Source organism: Sebastes fasciatus, chromosome 2 (genome assembly GCF_043250625.1).
Source record: "Sebastes fasciatus isolate fSebFas1 chromosome 2, fSebFas1.pri, whole genome shotgun sequence".
Classification (NCBI taxonomy): Eukaryota; Metazoa; Chordata; class Actinopteri; order Perciformes; family Sebastidae; genus Sebastes; species Sebastes fasciatus.
In genome coordinates, this window is record NC_133796.1 from 9801642 (window position 1) to 9816209 (window position 14568).

Here is a 14568-nt window from a genome sequence, read left to right on the forward strand (position 1 = left end):
ATGCAGTGCAAGCCAACTGAAGACATTATTTTAGGATGCCTCTTAATCACAAGGTCCACAGAAAGGAGAAGGCATTCATGCGTTTCTCCTGTAACAAACAAATAAATTACCAGAACACAAATGCAAATGATGTCCGAGTTTATATTTAATGCTAAAACCTCTAAGAAACTAGTGTTTTTTGTGTTTTGCTATATATATATATATATATATATATATACACACATATATATATATGTATATACAGTATATACATATACATATATATATATAAAATTAATATTTAAGCGTGATTTAATATGATTGTCCATGATTGATCACGATTAATAGCAAATTAATTGCACATTTTTTATCTGTTCAAAATGTAGCTTAAAGGGAGATTTGTCAAGTATTTAATACTCTTTCATGGGAGCGGGCAAATATGCTGCTTTATTCAAATGTATGTATGTATTTATTATTGGAAATCAATTAACAACACAAAACAATGACAGATATTGTCCAGAAACCCTCACAGGTACTACATTTAGAATAAAAAATATACATGGCAAACGTAAGCCCAACGGGCTACAACAGCTGTCAGTGTGTCAGTGTGCTGACTTGACTATGACCTACCAAAACTGCATGTGATTATATCAAAAACATATCATATCAAAATAACGCTCCAAACTTACGCAAAATTTTGGCGTGGAAAAACTGTCATAGCCATTTTCAAAAGACCTCAGACCTCAAGATATGTGAATGAAAATTAGTTCTATGGGTACCCACGAGTCTCCCGTTTACAGACATGCCCACTTTATGATAATCACATGCAGTTTGGGGCAAGTCATAGTCAAGTCAGCACACTGACACACTGACAGCTGTTGTTGCCTGTTGGGCTTGAGTTTGCCATGTTGTGATTAGAGCCTATTTTTTATGCTAAATGCAGTACCTGTGAGGGTTTCTGGACAATAATTGTCATCGTTTTGTGTTGTTAATTGATTTCCAATAATAAGTATATATACATACATTTGCATAAACCGAGCATATTTGTCTACTCCCATGTTGATAAGAGTATTAAATACTTGACAAATCTCCCTTTAAGGTACATTTTGAACTGATAAAAAATGTGCGATTAATTTGCTATAATAGTAATAATCGCAATTAAATATCTTAATCGATTGACAACCCTAATACATAAGAATTCACATGATTAACATAGATCATGTGAATTCTAAATGGTCTAAGGTAATACAAGATGTTTAGTTCAGCATGTCCCATGCAATGACCAGAGATAACAAACCATGTTTAAAAAGTGGGTTTGTCCGTGGAGTCCTCCCTTCAGAAGTTTGTTCAGGCCTAGCAGTGTAGACCCCAACCCATAATCCTCCTGCAGACACACCTGTAGAGAAGAGTATAAAGACCCTGGACTGAACTGAGTCAAACATCAAGCCTCAAGGAGTCTCTCCACAGCAGCTCTCCAGAGAAGCTCCACAGCCTCCAGACCAACCATGAAGATGACTCCCTCTGCCAGCCTGCTGCTGCTGCTCCTGCTCGGCCTCTCTCAGGCTCTTCCTCTCCAGGAGGAAGGAGGCGAAGAAGAAGAAGAAGTCCCAGACACTGTCGACATCACCACCAGGATTCTGACCTCCAACAACGACACCGATGAGATCCTGCTGGAAGGAGACCTGCTGGTTCCCAGAACTAGAAACGCCATGAAGTGTTGGTCCCAGGACTGCCTGTGGAGGAAATCCTCCAACGGCTTGGTGATGATCCCCTTCACTGTGAGCAGTGAGTTCACCAGCTGGGAGAGGCAGAAGATCGACTACGCCATGGAGGCCTTCCACAGCTGGACCTGCCTCCGCTTCGTGCCCCGTCAGAACGAGTACGACTACATCAGCATCGAGAACAGAGCCGGATGTTTCTCCTCTCTGGGCAGAACTGGAGGCAGTCAGGTGCTTTCTCTCAACAGGCAGGGCTGCCTCCACCACGGCATCATCCAGCACGAGATCAACCACGCTCTGGGCTTCCAGCACGAACAGACCAGGAGCGACCGCGACAACTACGTCAGCATCAACTGGCAGAACATCAACCCGCAGATGGCCTACAACTTCCACAAGCAGGCCACCAACAACCTGAACACTCCCTACGACTACTCCTCCATCAAGCACTATGGAAGAACAGCCTTCTCCATCCAGTACGGGAAGGACTCCATCACCCCCATCCCCAACCCCAACGTCCAGATCGGCCAGAGGCACGGCATGTCCTACTGGGACATCGTGAGGATCAACGTGCTCTACGGCTGTTAATGACAATGGTTCTGATCCGAAGTTGTCATTTAGAAAAACAAATCAGTACCAAATGTAACAAATTCATTTTTTCCCAGTTGGCTGTAATAATTTAAAAGCTACTATACTTTTGATTTCAGTTCCTGTTACTGTGGTCTTTCAATATTCTGTAATAAAGTCAGTGAAAAAAGGCTAATTTTCATCTTATTTTTATGTATTTGTGCCTGCGTATACACACATTAGTACAAATATGCAAATCTAGGTTGGGACTCGCAGACCCCAAGAAAACAAAACTGGCTGCTGACACCATATCTAATGGTGTAAACTACTGTAAAGTAAAAGGAACATTAACAGCATCTCAGAGAGACATCTGAAGAGCTGTTCCTTTTTTTAACTCCACAATGAAACAGGTGTTCAGATCCTATAGCCCAGCGGGGGTGTGATGTGTGTGGGTGGGTGAAGGTGGGGGGCTTCATCTGCTGTTTTAATGAGAGTAACGATAGATATCAGCCTTAAAGGTAATGTTCACATAATGTGTTCTATTGTTTCCAATAGTGGTTGAGTTATTGCTTACTTTGGGTTTTCTTTGGCTCATGCACCTTGGATGAACTGTGGAGGTTTTTTTATACCCTTTACCTCAGTGAGAGGCAGCCATCGCGTGTTCATCCCATCTGTTTTCATCTTCCTGTGGCATATCTCACCTCGGCTGCCTGCCTGCCAACTATCTCTGCCATGAAGTGAGGACATTTCCTACAGGCTCCACAATTCATATGGAGGACCCTCCTTCAAGACACAGCAGACAGGCAGAAAGATGCCTCTAAAACTCGGCTCTGTTCTGCAAATCAATGTCTCTCACACAAGAGATCTGTACAACGGCAGTGTTGTACCAGTCAAACCAATTAACCATGTGCAACAGCAAAATGCGTACAGTGTAACTTCAGAAACACATACCACTACAGCCGTCACAGCACCACATTTTTAATCAAGGAAAACTTCACAGGGGATATCTGATCGGGAGGTGATACATCATGTGCTTTATGTGCTTAAATAAATGTGTATAATAAATTAGATTATATAGTCAAAATTATCTTTTTTTTCCCTGATGTATTGAAGCACCAAAAACAGCAAAGAAAGCAGCACAGAAGCCTATTATTGTCGTACAAATGACAACATGATGTAGGGGAAGAATCTCATTTGCATGGCCCTTTCATTGGTATTACAGCATCGCTAGATCTGGTAAGCTAAGTGCCTTAAATGGAAATACCGATGCCTATATTTGCATTTTATAGACTGTTCTGTAGTGCCCTCTGGAGGTCATTGAAGTTAATGTCAGTCAGGACATAAATCATCTATAAATCCATAAACTATACCCATTTAGCATTGATTGAGAGGGGCGGGGAGCCAATCCCAGCTGACATAGGGCGAGAGGCAGGTTACACTCAGGATACACTGGTCAGGCTGCCATTCAATCACAGGGCTGACACATAGAGGCAGTCCAATCAGTTCAGTTCAATACAGTTCAATTCAATTGATCAACTCAACTGGAATTGGTGATCAATCAGGGATTCTGTGATGGAAGTATTCACATAGTATACCACAATGTAAAAATACTCCATAACAAGTAAAAGCCCCGCATTCAAAATCTTACTTAAGAATTAAGTACTGATTTAGTATTATCCCTCTAAATGTACTTCAAGTATCATGTACTCATTGAGCAGAAGAAATACCGCTGTGACTGTAATGATAATAATGGATTATTATTGCTAATGCATTGGATTATTATTGCCGTTCCCTTCTTTATTTACTGTTGCATCATTTAATCTATAACATTGCATGATAGTTCAGATGCTGATCATAAATTTCATTTGTAAAATCGTAATCTTAAAGTAACTATAGTTGTAAAGTAAATGTAGTCAAAAGTAGGGCTGCAGCTAACAAATTATTTTCATTGTTGATTAATCTGTCGATTATATTCTCGATTAATCGATAAGTTGTTTGGTCTATAAAATGGCAGAAAATGGTGAAAAATGTCGATCAGTGTTTCCCAAAGCCCAAGATGACGTCCTGAAATTTCTTGTTTTGTCCACAACTCAAAGATATTCAGTTTATTGTCACAGACGAGTAAAAAAAAGACAGAAAATATTCACATTTAAGAAGCTGGAATTTTTACTTTTTTTCTCTTAAAAAATTACTCAAACCGATTAATCAATTATCAAAATAGTTGGCGATTAATTTAATAGTTGACAACTAATCGATTCATGTTGCAGCTCAAAAGTACAATATTTACCTCTGAAATCATGTAGAGAAGTATAAAGTATCAAACATGGAAATACACTAGTAAAGTACATGTACCTCAAAATTGCTCTTGAGCATAGTACTTGAGTAAACATACGTATAAGTTATCCTTCTACCACTGAATAAAATTTAATATAAAATGGGTTAATTTTAGAATTTAAAGTATTGGCAGTATTGAGTGTGCAAACGGTAGCATACAACAAGCCACACAATACACATTAATAAAAATATACACCTGTCCATTTGTAAACTTAAGTTAAGTTATTAAACTAGCCAAATGTCGGCCAAGACAAAAGCGACGTGAGGTGACGCAACATGTACAAAAAGGCTTGAACACATTTAGCCTCAGTGTTAAATACAAAAGGCCTTTTCCACACAAGACATGATGACATGTCACAGAAAAAAGCTCAGGGGTAAATAATACAATTAATGCTGTTTGAATTCCATTTAGCTGCTTCAGTTTAAAGGGTCTTAGTGTTGTACATGCTGGCTCACTGTCACGGCTGACTGGGACACTTGAATATAACAGAGCCATCACTAATGTTATTAGTAACACCTGCTTGTCCCACTATGACAAGTTACAATGTCCTCTATGAAAAAGGCCTATTGTATTTAGCATTGAGGCTGATATGACATAAATGTGTTGTACTGTGTTGTACTGTATGTGGACTTAATGCCACTAGATGGCAGCAAAGCACCTAATAAGTATGTCACTCTATTCTGTCCCAATAGCATATCTCTGTTCTCCATCAAACCTCTCATATCTGCACTGTATTTATTCATGCAACGTGCCTGGGTTGATTTTATCGTAATTCTCCTCTCCTGTGCCTACTACAACAACAACCTCAATCTGCTTTGGCAAAATTCCCCCCACTGAGATCATTAAAGTTTAATTTTGTCTTGTTGTCATATCCTGGTCCAGAGATGACATACGGTCACCGATTGAACCCCCCAGAGAGACTGGGAAAGGAAATGAGAATCTCATCCTTCTCATCCCTCAACATATAGAGTACTATATTATATTGCAATATCATATACTGTAATATATACAGTGCCTTCTCAGGGACAGCTGACTGGTTTTACTGAGCAGCTACCAGATGCCCCTCTGCAAACTGTCTCTGGAGACATGAATGCTTAAAGGTGCTAAATACAGGATTGGGAGCATTTCTATTGCCTCTCAACGGCTCTCATCATAGCGACGGCAAGCCACAGCTTGCAGCTCATTGTGCTAACAGCGCTAAACAGTGCAAATAATGTCGAAAGTGCTGACAGAGCTAACAGTGTTTACCTGAGGGGGAACCAGAGGGTGGCTGCTATGCTTCCGTGACGACGCCATCAGTTGGGATGGCGTTATCAGCTGTAACCGCCTTATAAGAGCAGTGCAGAGCGCCGGCCGTGAGCTAGCCAGTGGGGCACACTCACGTGCACGAACATGCACTAAAAGCACGCGACCCGGCTATGTCAACAAAGCATGGAGAAGCCTGGATTAAAACACACACAGAGGGAGAGTGACTTCATTCTCTGCTCAGTTAGACAGTTCTCCTCTATATCTTTACATAGACAATAGCTGTTTGATGCTATATTAATGCTCTGGATATCGAATTTAGCACCTTTAAGAGGTGCAGTGTGTTGGATCTGGCAGCATCTAGCAGTGAAGTTGCAGATTGCAACCAACTGAAGCCTTGCCCATGTGCCAAGAGAACTGGTGGCCAACGCGAAAACGTGAAAGGCTCTCTCTAGAGCCAGTGTTTGGTTTGTCCGTTCTGAGCTATTATAGAAACATGGCGGCCGGCTCCATGAAGAGGACCCGCTCTGTATGTAGATATAACGGCTCATTTTAAGCAGACATACATTCTTATTTTCAGGTGATTATACACTAGAGAAAACTTACTTATTAATATTATATTACATTTCTGCTAATAGCCCCATAAATGCTACACACTGGTCTTCAACACACAAAGCCAGTTTGGTGCCTATAATGGAAAGCTTGAGCAGGTTGAATGCCTTGCTCAAGGAAATCTATATAGTTGAATGCATTCACATCCAGAGTTTCAGCTAACACAACCTCCATCTGACAGGGACCAAAAAAAAAAACAGCCCCAGAAAACCAATTTCCCCCTCTTCACACTTCTTTGTGTTTTCAAAGTTGACATTTTGTGTTAGCATGGCGTGGCATCTCCTTACTGAGGCGTTTTCAAAGCTTCCTTTGATCTGACACAGCCCTTTCATCTATAGACAGAAATGAAACGGCGATAAGGACAAAACTCAAGGTGCAGAACTCATCATCAGCCGTATTGTACTGTACGTAGCTCCTGCATCTACCTCATTCATTTATATACATACCTGTCAGGGACATCTCACACACACACACACACACACACACACACACACACACACACACACATGTTGCTTTTCTGACATTGACTACTGGAAAAAACACTGCTGGGAAAACTACAAAGCATCTGAATCTCTAAAGCAGAGACATTTTTAGTCATGAGTTCATTCAGTGATGTTTTTTGTTATAATTTCGGCGAATATTACCCACCGTAATGTATTGTTTGCTGTAAGCCTTGAAGCACTAGTCAGATTATAAATAGTCCAAGTCACCGTTTTCATGTGGGGAGAAAAGAATCAGTAAACATGTATACATATCTTTGGAATGTCGATGTGTGTGTGTGTGTGTGTGTGTGTGTGTGTGTGTGTGTGTGTGTGTGTGTGCGCGTGTGTGTGTGTGTGTGTGTGTGTGTGTGTGTGTGTGTGTGTGTGTGTGTGTGTGTGTGTGTGTGTCTTTTTTTTTTTAAACTATCATGTTCTCTTGTTATATTAGGATCACAATTAGCTGCCAACTTCCTGGGATCCTTACAGAGAGTTTATCAGTAACACAAAAGCTAAATGTATTTATTTCAGTTAGGTAGAGTAGCTTCCCAGGAAAGATAAAGTAAGAAAGATGAAATCATGTAGGCATTACTCATCAGTGCATAATTCAATGTCTTAAAATAGGCTTGTTTGTTGCTAACCAAATGGTTAGTTGTGACTTTTTCCACTTGAATAAATTGTATACCATTAGCATACAGTTATTCCAATTAGAACATATGATTTCTAGAAGACAATACATTTCTGAGGAATGTGAAGACATTAAATAAATCTAAATTTAGCTGCCTGCCATAAAGAGGCATTTTAGCAACATTATCATACAGTATTTGTACTGTTTGAGCATCCAAGCATCATCCTAGCTGTTCTACGGTGTGCCAGTTAGTTTAGTTCCCTGTTTGGCATTGATTTTATGATCAATAGATTAAATATAATAAATGTTGCTCTGTATCTGCTGAATGTCTGACTAAGCAACTGCTTGCCAACAAGTTCATCAAAATGTACTGTAAAATGTGATGACATGCGACGTATTAGTTTGTTGCACTACCCTCAAGTGGCCAGAAGAAGAAAAATAAATTTGTGGCAGAAAGCAATTGATGCATTTATGGATTGAAACTTTCTTTCTTTCTAATCAATGTGGTCACTACCCACTAGTCAGCTGTGGCGGCTGTTGGCGATAGTACCTCAGTCCGTAGAGACTTGGCTGGGGAACCGGAAGATCGCTGGTTCAAGTCCCAGCACGGGTCAAGCACAAACTGTGGACTGGTAGCTGGAGAGGTGCCAGTTCGACACCTGAGCACTGCCGTGGGTGCTCTTGCAAGGCACCGGATCCCCAAACTGCTCCCCAGGTATTATATAGTAGCTGCCCACTGCTCCTAGGATGGGTTAAATGTAGAGAGTAAATTTCACTGTGTGCTGTGCTGTGTACAATGTACTGTGTGACAATAAAAGCTGATTTACAATGATCTACATTAAAAGGGTCAGTACAGTGCTGGTTTGTGTTGGGTGGAGGTGGTTTGTCATTCACATGTGACACAACAATCAAACCCTTACACATGTTTAAAAACAATCATTGTCTCTTGTACTTTTCCCCTCATATTCACCGTATTCGCAGTGTTTATACAACATGTCAAAATATATAAAGTATATCAAGTGATAAAATGCATCAAAACAAAAATTACCTTTTTCAGATATATACATTTCATGAAATGTGACTGTGACAAAATAGCGTATCACAAAGTATCACAAATAAAATACTTCTAGTATTTCATTCACTAATTTTTACTCCACTTCTATGCTCAAATCAACATATATGGCGTTCGTATCATATCGTAAATATGTTTTGTGAGCCTGGTTGATAGCTCAGGGCTTTTGCCCCTTTCTATCCATAGGAAATCATTGGAGGGAGGAGAGAGGAGTTGGAGTAGGAGCCCAGTTGGTGTTGAGGCAGCATGGCCCATGCCCGGCCAGTTGAGGAGTTTTTTTTATATATATATATATATATATATAATTTATTTTTCTCTTTCCTTATAACAAAATAAAATCGAATGAAATATGGATAAAACAAAATGGAAAGAAAAAAAAGTTGTAATATTACTATAATAAAGTCATAACTTTAAGAGAAAAAAAGTTGTAATATTATGAGAAAAAAGCATAATATTACGAGACTTAAAGCTAAAGTAGGCGAGATTGGAGCGAATATGATTAAAAAAAAGTTATTTTTATTAAACGGTCGCCATATCCTGATAGTAGTACTTGAAACAGGTAACCTGAAAAAAAAATCCTGTGTCTCTGTGTCCTCCGGTGTCCTCCGGTGCTCCTAACGGCATCCGCAAGATTTCGCATCATTTCGCGAACCTGACCTGTGGTTGGTCAAAGTCTCCCGTCACGGGCTAGATTTTCTAAAGCCTGAAAACAGAGCCATGATGAGGAGCAGAAGTCTAGTTTTCTCTCAGAACACTTGAATTACAATATGCTGAAAGGTTATTATGGAATTTTTGCCCAATGATGCCAAAAATATACTGCCTACTGCCACTTTAATTGTCCCCTTGGGGAAATTTGTCTTGGATTCAGTGCTGCACACCATCAGCTGCCTCCACAGCTGCATCAATAAATAGAACAATTTAAAACGAACAATTCACATGTAAACACAGAAACATATAAACATAACAATGTAAACCACAAACAACATACAGTATATTGCACATTACCCTTATTGCACAGGATCTATATAAATCAGCATAAATAAGAGATAAGAATAAGAACACAATGACGCTATTGCACAACCCTACAGCCTCACGAAACATTATTTAAAATTTAAATAATGTTTAATTTACTCAGTTAGGATTATCATGATATTAAAGCTGATATTAAGTTTAGTTTACACCAACCAGTTAAAAGTTTTAATTGGGTTGCATGTAATAATCCCTCAACCAGGGACGTGCAAAGCTCCTTTTATCCTTCAGTATGGGGTTTTATATTTCAACTTTTGCAACCACTATGGGTCTAAATAATCATGTTTTTCTTTTTCAACATTTACTGCACCGAAATTGAGTCGACTTTAGAGTTAACAAAAAGAAAAACACACACTGCACTGAGTTTTTATTTTAATAAACTGTTGAGAGAGGTCAAAGACACTGTTTCATTAAAATCTCTTCTCCTGTCAGCAGGAAAAAAAAGATCCTGACTAACCATGGTATGAATAATCCACATCCTCCTTTTTTTGCTTTCACAGAAAAAAAAAAAATCCATCTGCCACAGGACAAGCTTCACAGGGACAGAGGCGAGACAAGGGAGAGTTTAAATAAATGCTAAATACTCTAGTGATATTCCACAATCACTGGAGAAAATGCTTGGAGGGGACCACAGCAGTCAGATAACAATGCAAAGCCTAATCGAGTGCAATGATTATTGGCTTTTTGTGAGTCGAAGGATTAAAGAAGACAGTTCCAAAACGTTTCGTAAATGTAAAACCCTGGAGTGCAGAGGAGAGATTGGGATATGAAATCATCACAGTCATTGTATTTATTCCCTTTGAATTAAATTATCTCACCCATTTGGCAGAATGTGTGTTATTTTGAGTTTAAATGACTTCTTACTGCAACATATTCAACCTTCATAGTTTTCTCATAGCAGTGTTTTTTTTTTTTTTTTTTTACATATTAACCCTCTAATACACTGGTTCCCAAACTGGGGGTCCCAACCCCCACTAGGGGTCGCCAAAGCTTCACAGGGTGTAAGGTGTAAGTGGAAAAAAAAACATTGACCAATATCTCAGAATTTCAATCATTTCTGTGAAGAAAGTTTGTATTATAATTTAAGATATAAACAGGATAAGGGCACGGCGAAGACCTGAACACAAGCTATATTCAGAGAGCCTTCCCTCTCTGCTAAACAGCCTTGTCCTGCATTAGAAAAGTACGCAGTTAAAACAAGAAAAGAGCTAATAGAACAATGGCAAAGCGTCAGGGAGAAAACACTAAAATTGGCAGAAAAGAAGCCTTTTTAAGTATGAATGATTGTTAGAAGAAAACAGTGAATAATCTGCTCAAAATTCATCCATATCGCTCGTTTTACACAAACTTCCTGCAGTTATTGTGTTCACTTTTTGGGCTAATTGCGCAGTTTATCAGTTGTTCTGTACTGTTATTGTTATGCATTGAATATAATATGAAATATCCATAAAAAATGTCACTTAGTCAGGGGTCGTCAGTTTACTCAATGATAGAAAAGGGGCCCCTTAAAGAAAAAGGTTGAATAATAGCATGCATCAGTGCATTGAAAGTTGCTTGTACATGTTTGGTCAGCAATGTACATTAGAACATGCAGTTGCAATGACTCTTGATGCAGTTACACTACTTACCAGGATTTATTTAACTTCCTCTATACTTCTCAACGTACTTTGAGACTGTGCACCCATGCACAAGCCCCAATTTACCATGAGTGATAAACACATCCCTAACCCAGTTTATTAGACAAAAATGGCAACATCCTCATCAGTATCCTACAACAGAACCAAAGGAGCAATTGTGTTGTTTTTGCACAGCCATTACACACTTCTCCTGTATATTATGAGCCTAAAAGGATAATACTGGTGATATTTTTTTCTGGACAGGACCCAGGTTCAGATGGAGCAGGCAGGCAGGATCAGTTCAGTGATTTATGGCAGGTATATAGGCTTACTGGTAGGTGAATCGCAGGCAGGCAGGTTCAGGTAAGCAGGCAGGCAGGCAGGTACGGGGGCAGATCTGGTGGATGGATGGAAAATGTCAATAATGAAGGGGCCTGGGGAACCGAGAATGTGGCTACACAGGAGGGACAGAGAGACTGACATGAAGATATGCATCTTTAAAAATTAGTCACAACTAAATACTTTATTTTTTTAATGGGAAATAGTTTCTGAAAACAGTAGGCTATTTGATTTTTTGCAAATGTTACTTAAAGGTACAGTGTGTAGGATTTGGCAGCATCTAGCGGTGTGGTTGCAGACCAACTAAGTATCCCTCCACTCACTCTTCCCTTTCCAAGGACAGTGGTAACACGGGCCACCGAGTGCAAAACCGTGGTAACGCATCACATCCTTACCAAAGTAACTCTACCTTAGGGAGCAACAGTAGTCAGACGGCGGCTGGCAGTACCACACTTTTGCACTCAATGGCTCAGTTTCAGTTTCACAAGCGCGTGGGAGAACTACGGTGGCCTTCAGGTAACGTAAAAACGTGAAAGACCATCTCTAGAGGCAGTGTTTGGTTTGTCCATTCTGGGCTACTGTAGAAACATGGCGGAGCAACATGGAGGACTCCATGAAGAGGAACCGCTTAGATATGAAGGGCTCATTCTAAGATAACATAAAAACGCAACGATTCTTAGTTTCAGGTGATTACACACTAATGAAAACATAGATATGAATATTATATTCCATCTCTACTAATAAATCCCCGGAAATGTAACACACTTTTCCTTTAAATAGTGCATTTGTTGGAGACTATTTTCTGAAGCTGGTTTTGGTGCTCTGCTGAATATTTACTGGAGCAGTAGGATCAACTCAAAATGAAGAAATGTTTTTAGGGCAACAGTGGAGGTCTACAGAAGAGAGGTTTTCAAACTGTGAGAGACATCTCTTCTGCTTTACTCTCCAACATAACAAGGTGCCTGCCGTGTGTAAAACAGTTGTCACGACTTTCTCTGAGGCAGAGCCCACACTGTCAGACTTTGAAAACCCCTGGCACAGAAATAATAAGCTGTATAAGGCTTTGTTTTTACACACACCACTTGTTAGGAGGATATTTTCATGGAATTTGTTGACAGAGAAAAATAGAAAAATCTCCACACTTATCCTTTAAGAACCTATTAACTGATTATTAAGACTCAGGACAAATGAATAAATGTTACTACAATTCTCTCACATTGCTGCATTTAACTCAGTTTAGCTAGATAAACTATAACTGTAATCTGACTTGACTGAATCAACATTAATTCACAGGTTTACTTCGCAGCAGAACTCAAAGTGCAGTCAAGTTCCTGATAGTGTTGACATATTTGAAAAGGTCACTACAGATGGTAAATGCCACCTTGACATGATAAAACCAGTTAGCAATGATTGGAGCTCCCTGCATCTGGAAAAGATGTGCCCTTAATGACTTTTAGCTATCTCTGCACTTTATCTGCACCGATGTTTGAGAGAAAAAATGCATTAGTCTGTACGGTAAAGTAGTTTAACTGCGGACAGAATGCCAAGTCTTCAACCCAACAAATCTGCCATTAGGCCAAACTGACCTTTAAAAAGTCGAGAAATTTGGTTCCAAAGGGAACTTTTTGGGAAAAAAGGAGTCACTTTTGCTCGCACAAGTCAAACAAGATCTTTGTTGACTCCTTCCTCTGAATTTAAAGCTTCTGAAAGGTAATTCAAAGTGATTTTGTGGCCAAAACGGAACTGTGGGACCATGTAAAAACTGCACACAAAAAACAATCACTTCACTGGGCTCATTCAAGAGTGTTACTGCACAAAGATAAATGCAGTTTGACATACTGAGCAGTCATTGTTACCTATTATGCTTTTTCCCTTTCCTTTGTGTGTTATATATTTTTTTTTTGTACGTGTAAAAGGTCTGCAAATTTACAAAACCTAAAGTCCTCGCCGAAGGGAGTTACTCTCCCCCAGAGAAACACTGCTCCTGAACTGCCTGAAACGCTTTGCTAAAATACAAGTATGCATCTGAAAATGAGCACTATAGAGTGCTCCAGGGAACTCCACATGGATTCATACATGGCCATGAAATTCATGAGGCTACTGCAGGCCAGAGAATGTATCCAGGCTAATAATATCTCAGTCAAAGACATTATCGGACCCCGTGAATGAGTGGTGGTGATTTCACCAGAGGCTGAAAGATCCAGGCCAGAGCAGCAGGCTGATTCAGCGTTATGAAACAGCACGCGTTTTAATTGATTCTGTGAGGAGATCACTATTTACACACTGAGCCACACTGGTCTGACTGTCCTCAAGTGGCCGTTTTTATACTCCTCATACCCAACCCAGCACATCTGTATGGGCTTCATGTCAGGAGGACATTGAATTGGCGGCTGCAACGAGGCGAACGCAAAACATGTACGTTTCCTGGCTTCAGAAGCTGCCTTTTAGCGAGCTACAGGTACGTACATCTGTTCCGTGAGCGGCATACAGCGGATGCATGTCGAAAGGAGGCCTGCATGATGATTTGCTCATCAGACGATGTGCTACCGGAGACGTGGTAGGAGTGGACAGGCCTGGGAAGGATCAGTGAGCAATGAATGAGTTGGCATTCTCCAGCCGAGAAGAGAGGAGAAAATAATCGGGGCCAAGTCCTAAACAATGTAAGCAATAACACACGCTGTGTTTCAGTCTGGGCTGAGAAGAGGATTAGACTGGAAACAGTATCAGTGATATGGATCCATGTGACCAACCAGATTAAAACAGCAGTGACTGTTGTGTTTTTTCTTCTTTCATTAAGCCAATGGCCATTCTGTCATTCAGTTTGTCAGGACAGTTTGTCCAGTGCTCTGGACCAGATGTGCCGATTGCTCCGGTAACAGGGACACAGCTTCAGGGTCTCCAGAGGACTCAGTGGGACTGGTTACAAGATGAGAAAACATCAGCGATAAAATG

At 40.0% G+C, this 14568-nt stretch overlaps 1 protein-coding gene across 1 annotated transcript; it reads left to right on the top strand.

Annotated features, from left to right (window-relative positions):
- Nucleotides 1–1278: 1278 nt before the first annotated feature.
- Nucleotides 1279–2282, top strand: LOC141761951 (high choriolytic enzyme 1-like). Its single transcript, XM_074625641.1, has one exon. It carries the CDS (start codon nucleotides 1485–1487, stop codon nucleotides 2280–2282), a length of 798 nt encoding a protein of 265 aa, XP_074481742.1. The 5' UTR covers nucleotides 1279–1484.
- The last annotated feature ends 12286 nt before the right edge of the window (nucleotides 2283–14568 follow it).

What these genes read in the sequence shown, in the direction of transcription:
- LOC141761951 (XM_074625641.1), top strand. Translation starts at nt 1,485, where the DNA reads ATGAAGATGACTCCCTCTGCCAGCCTGCTGCTGCTGCTCCTGCTCGGC.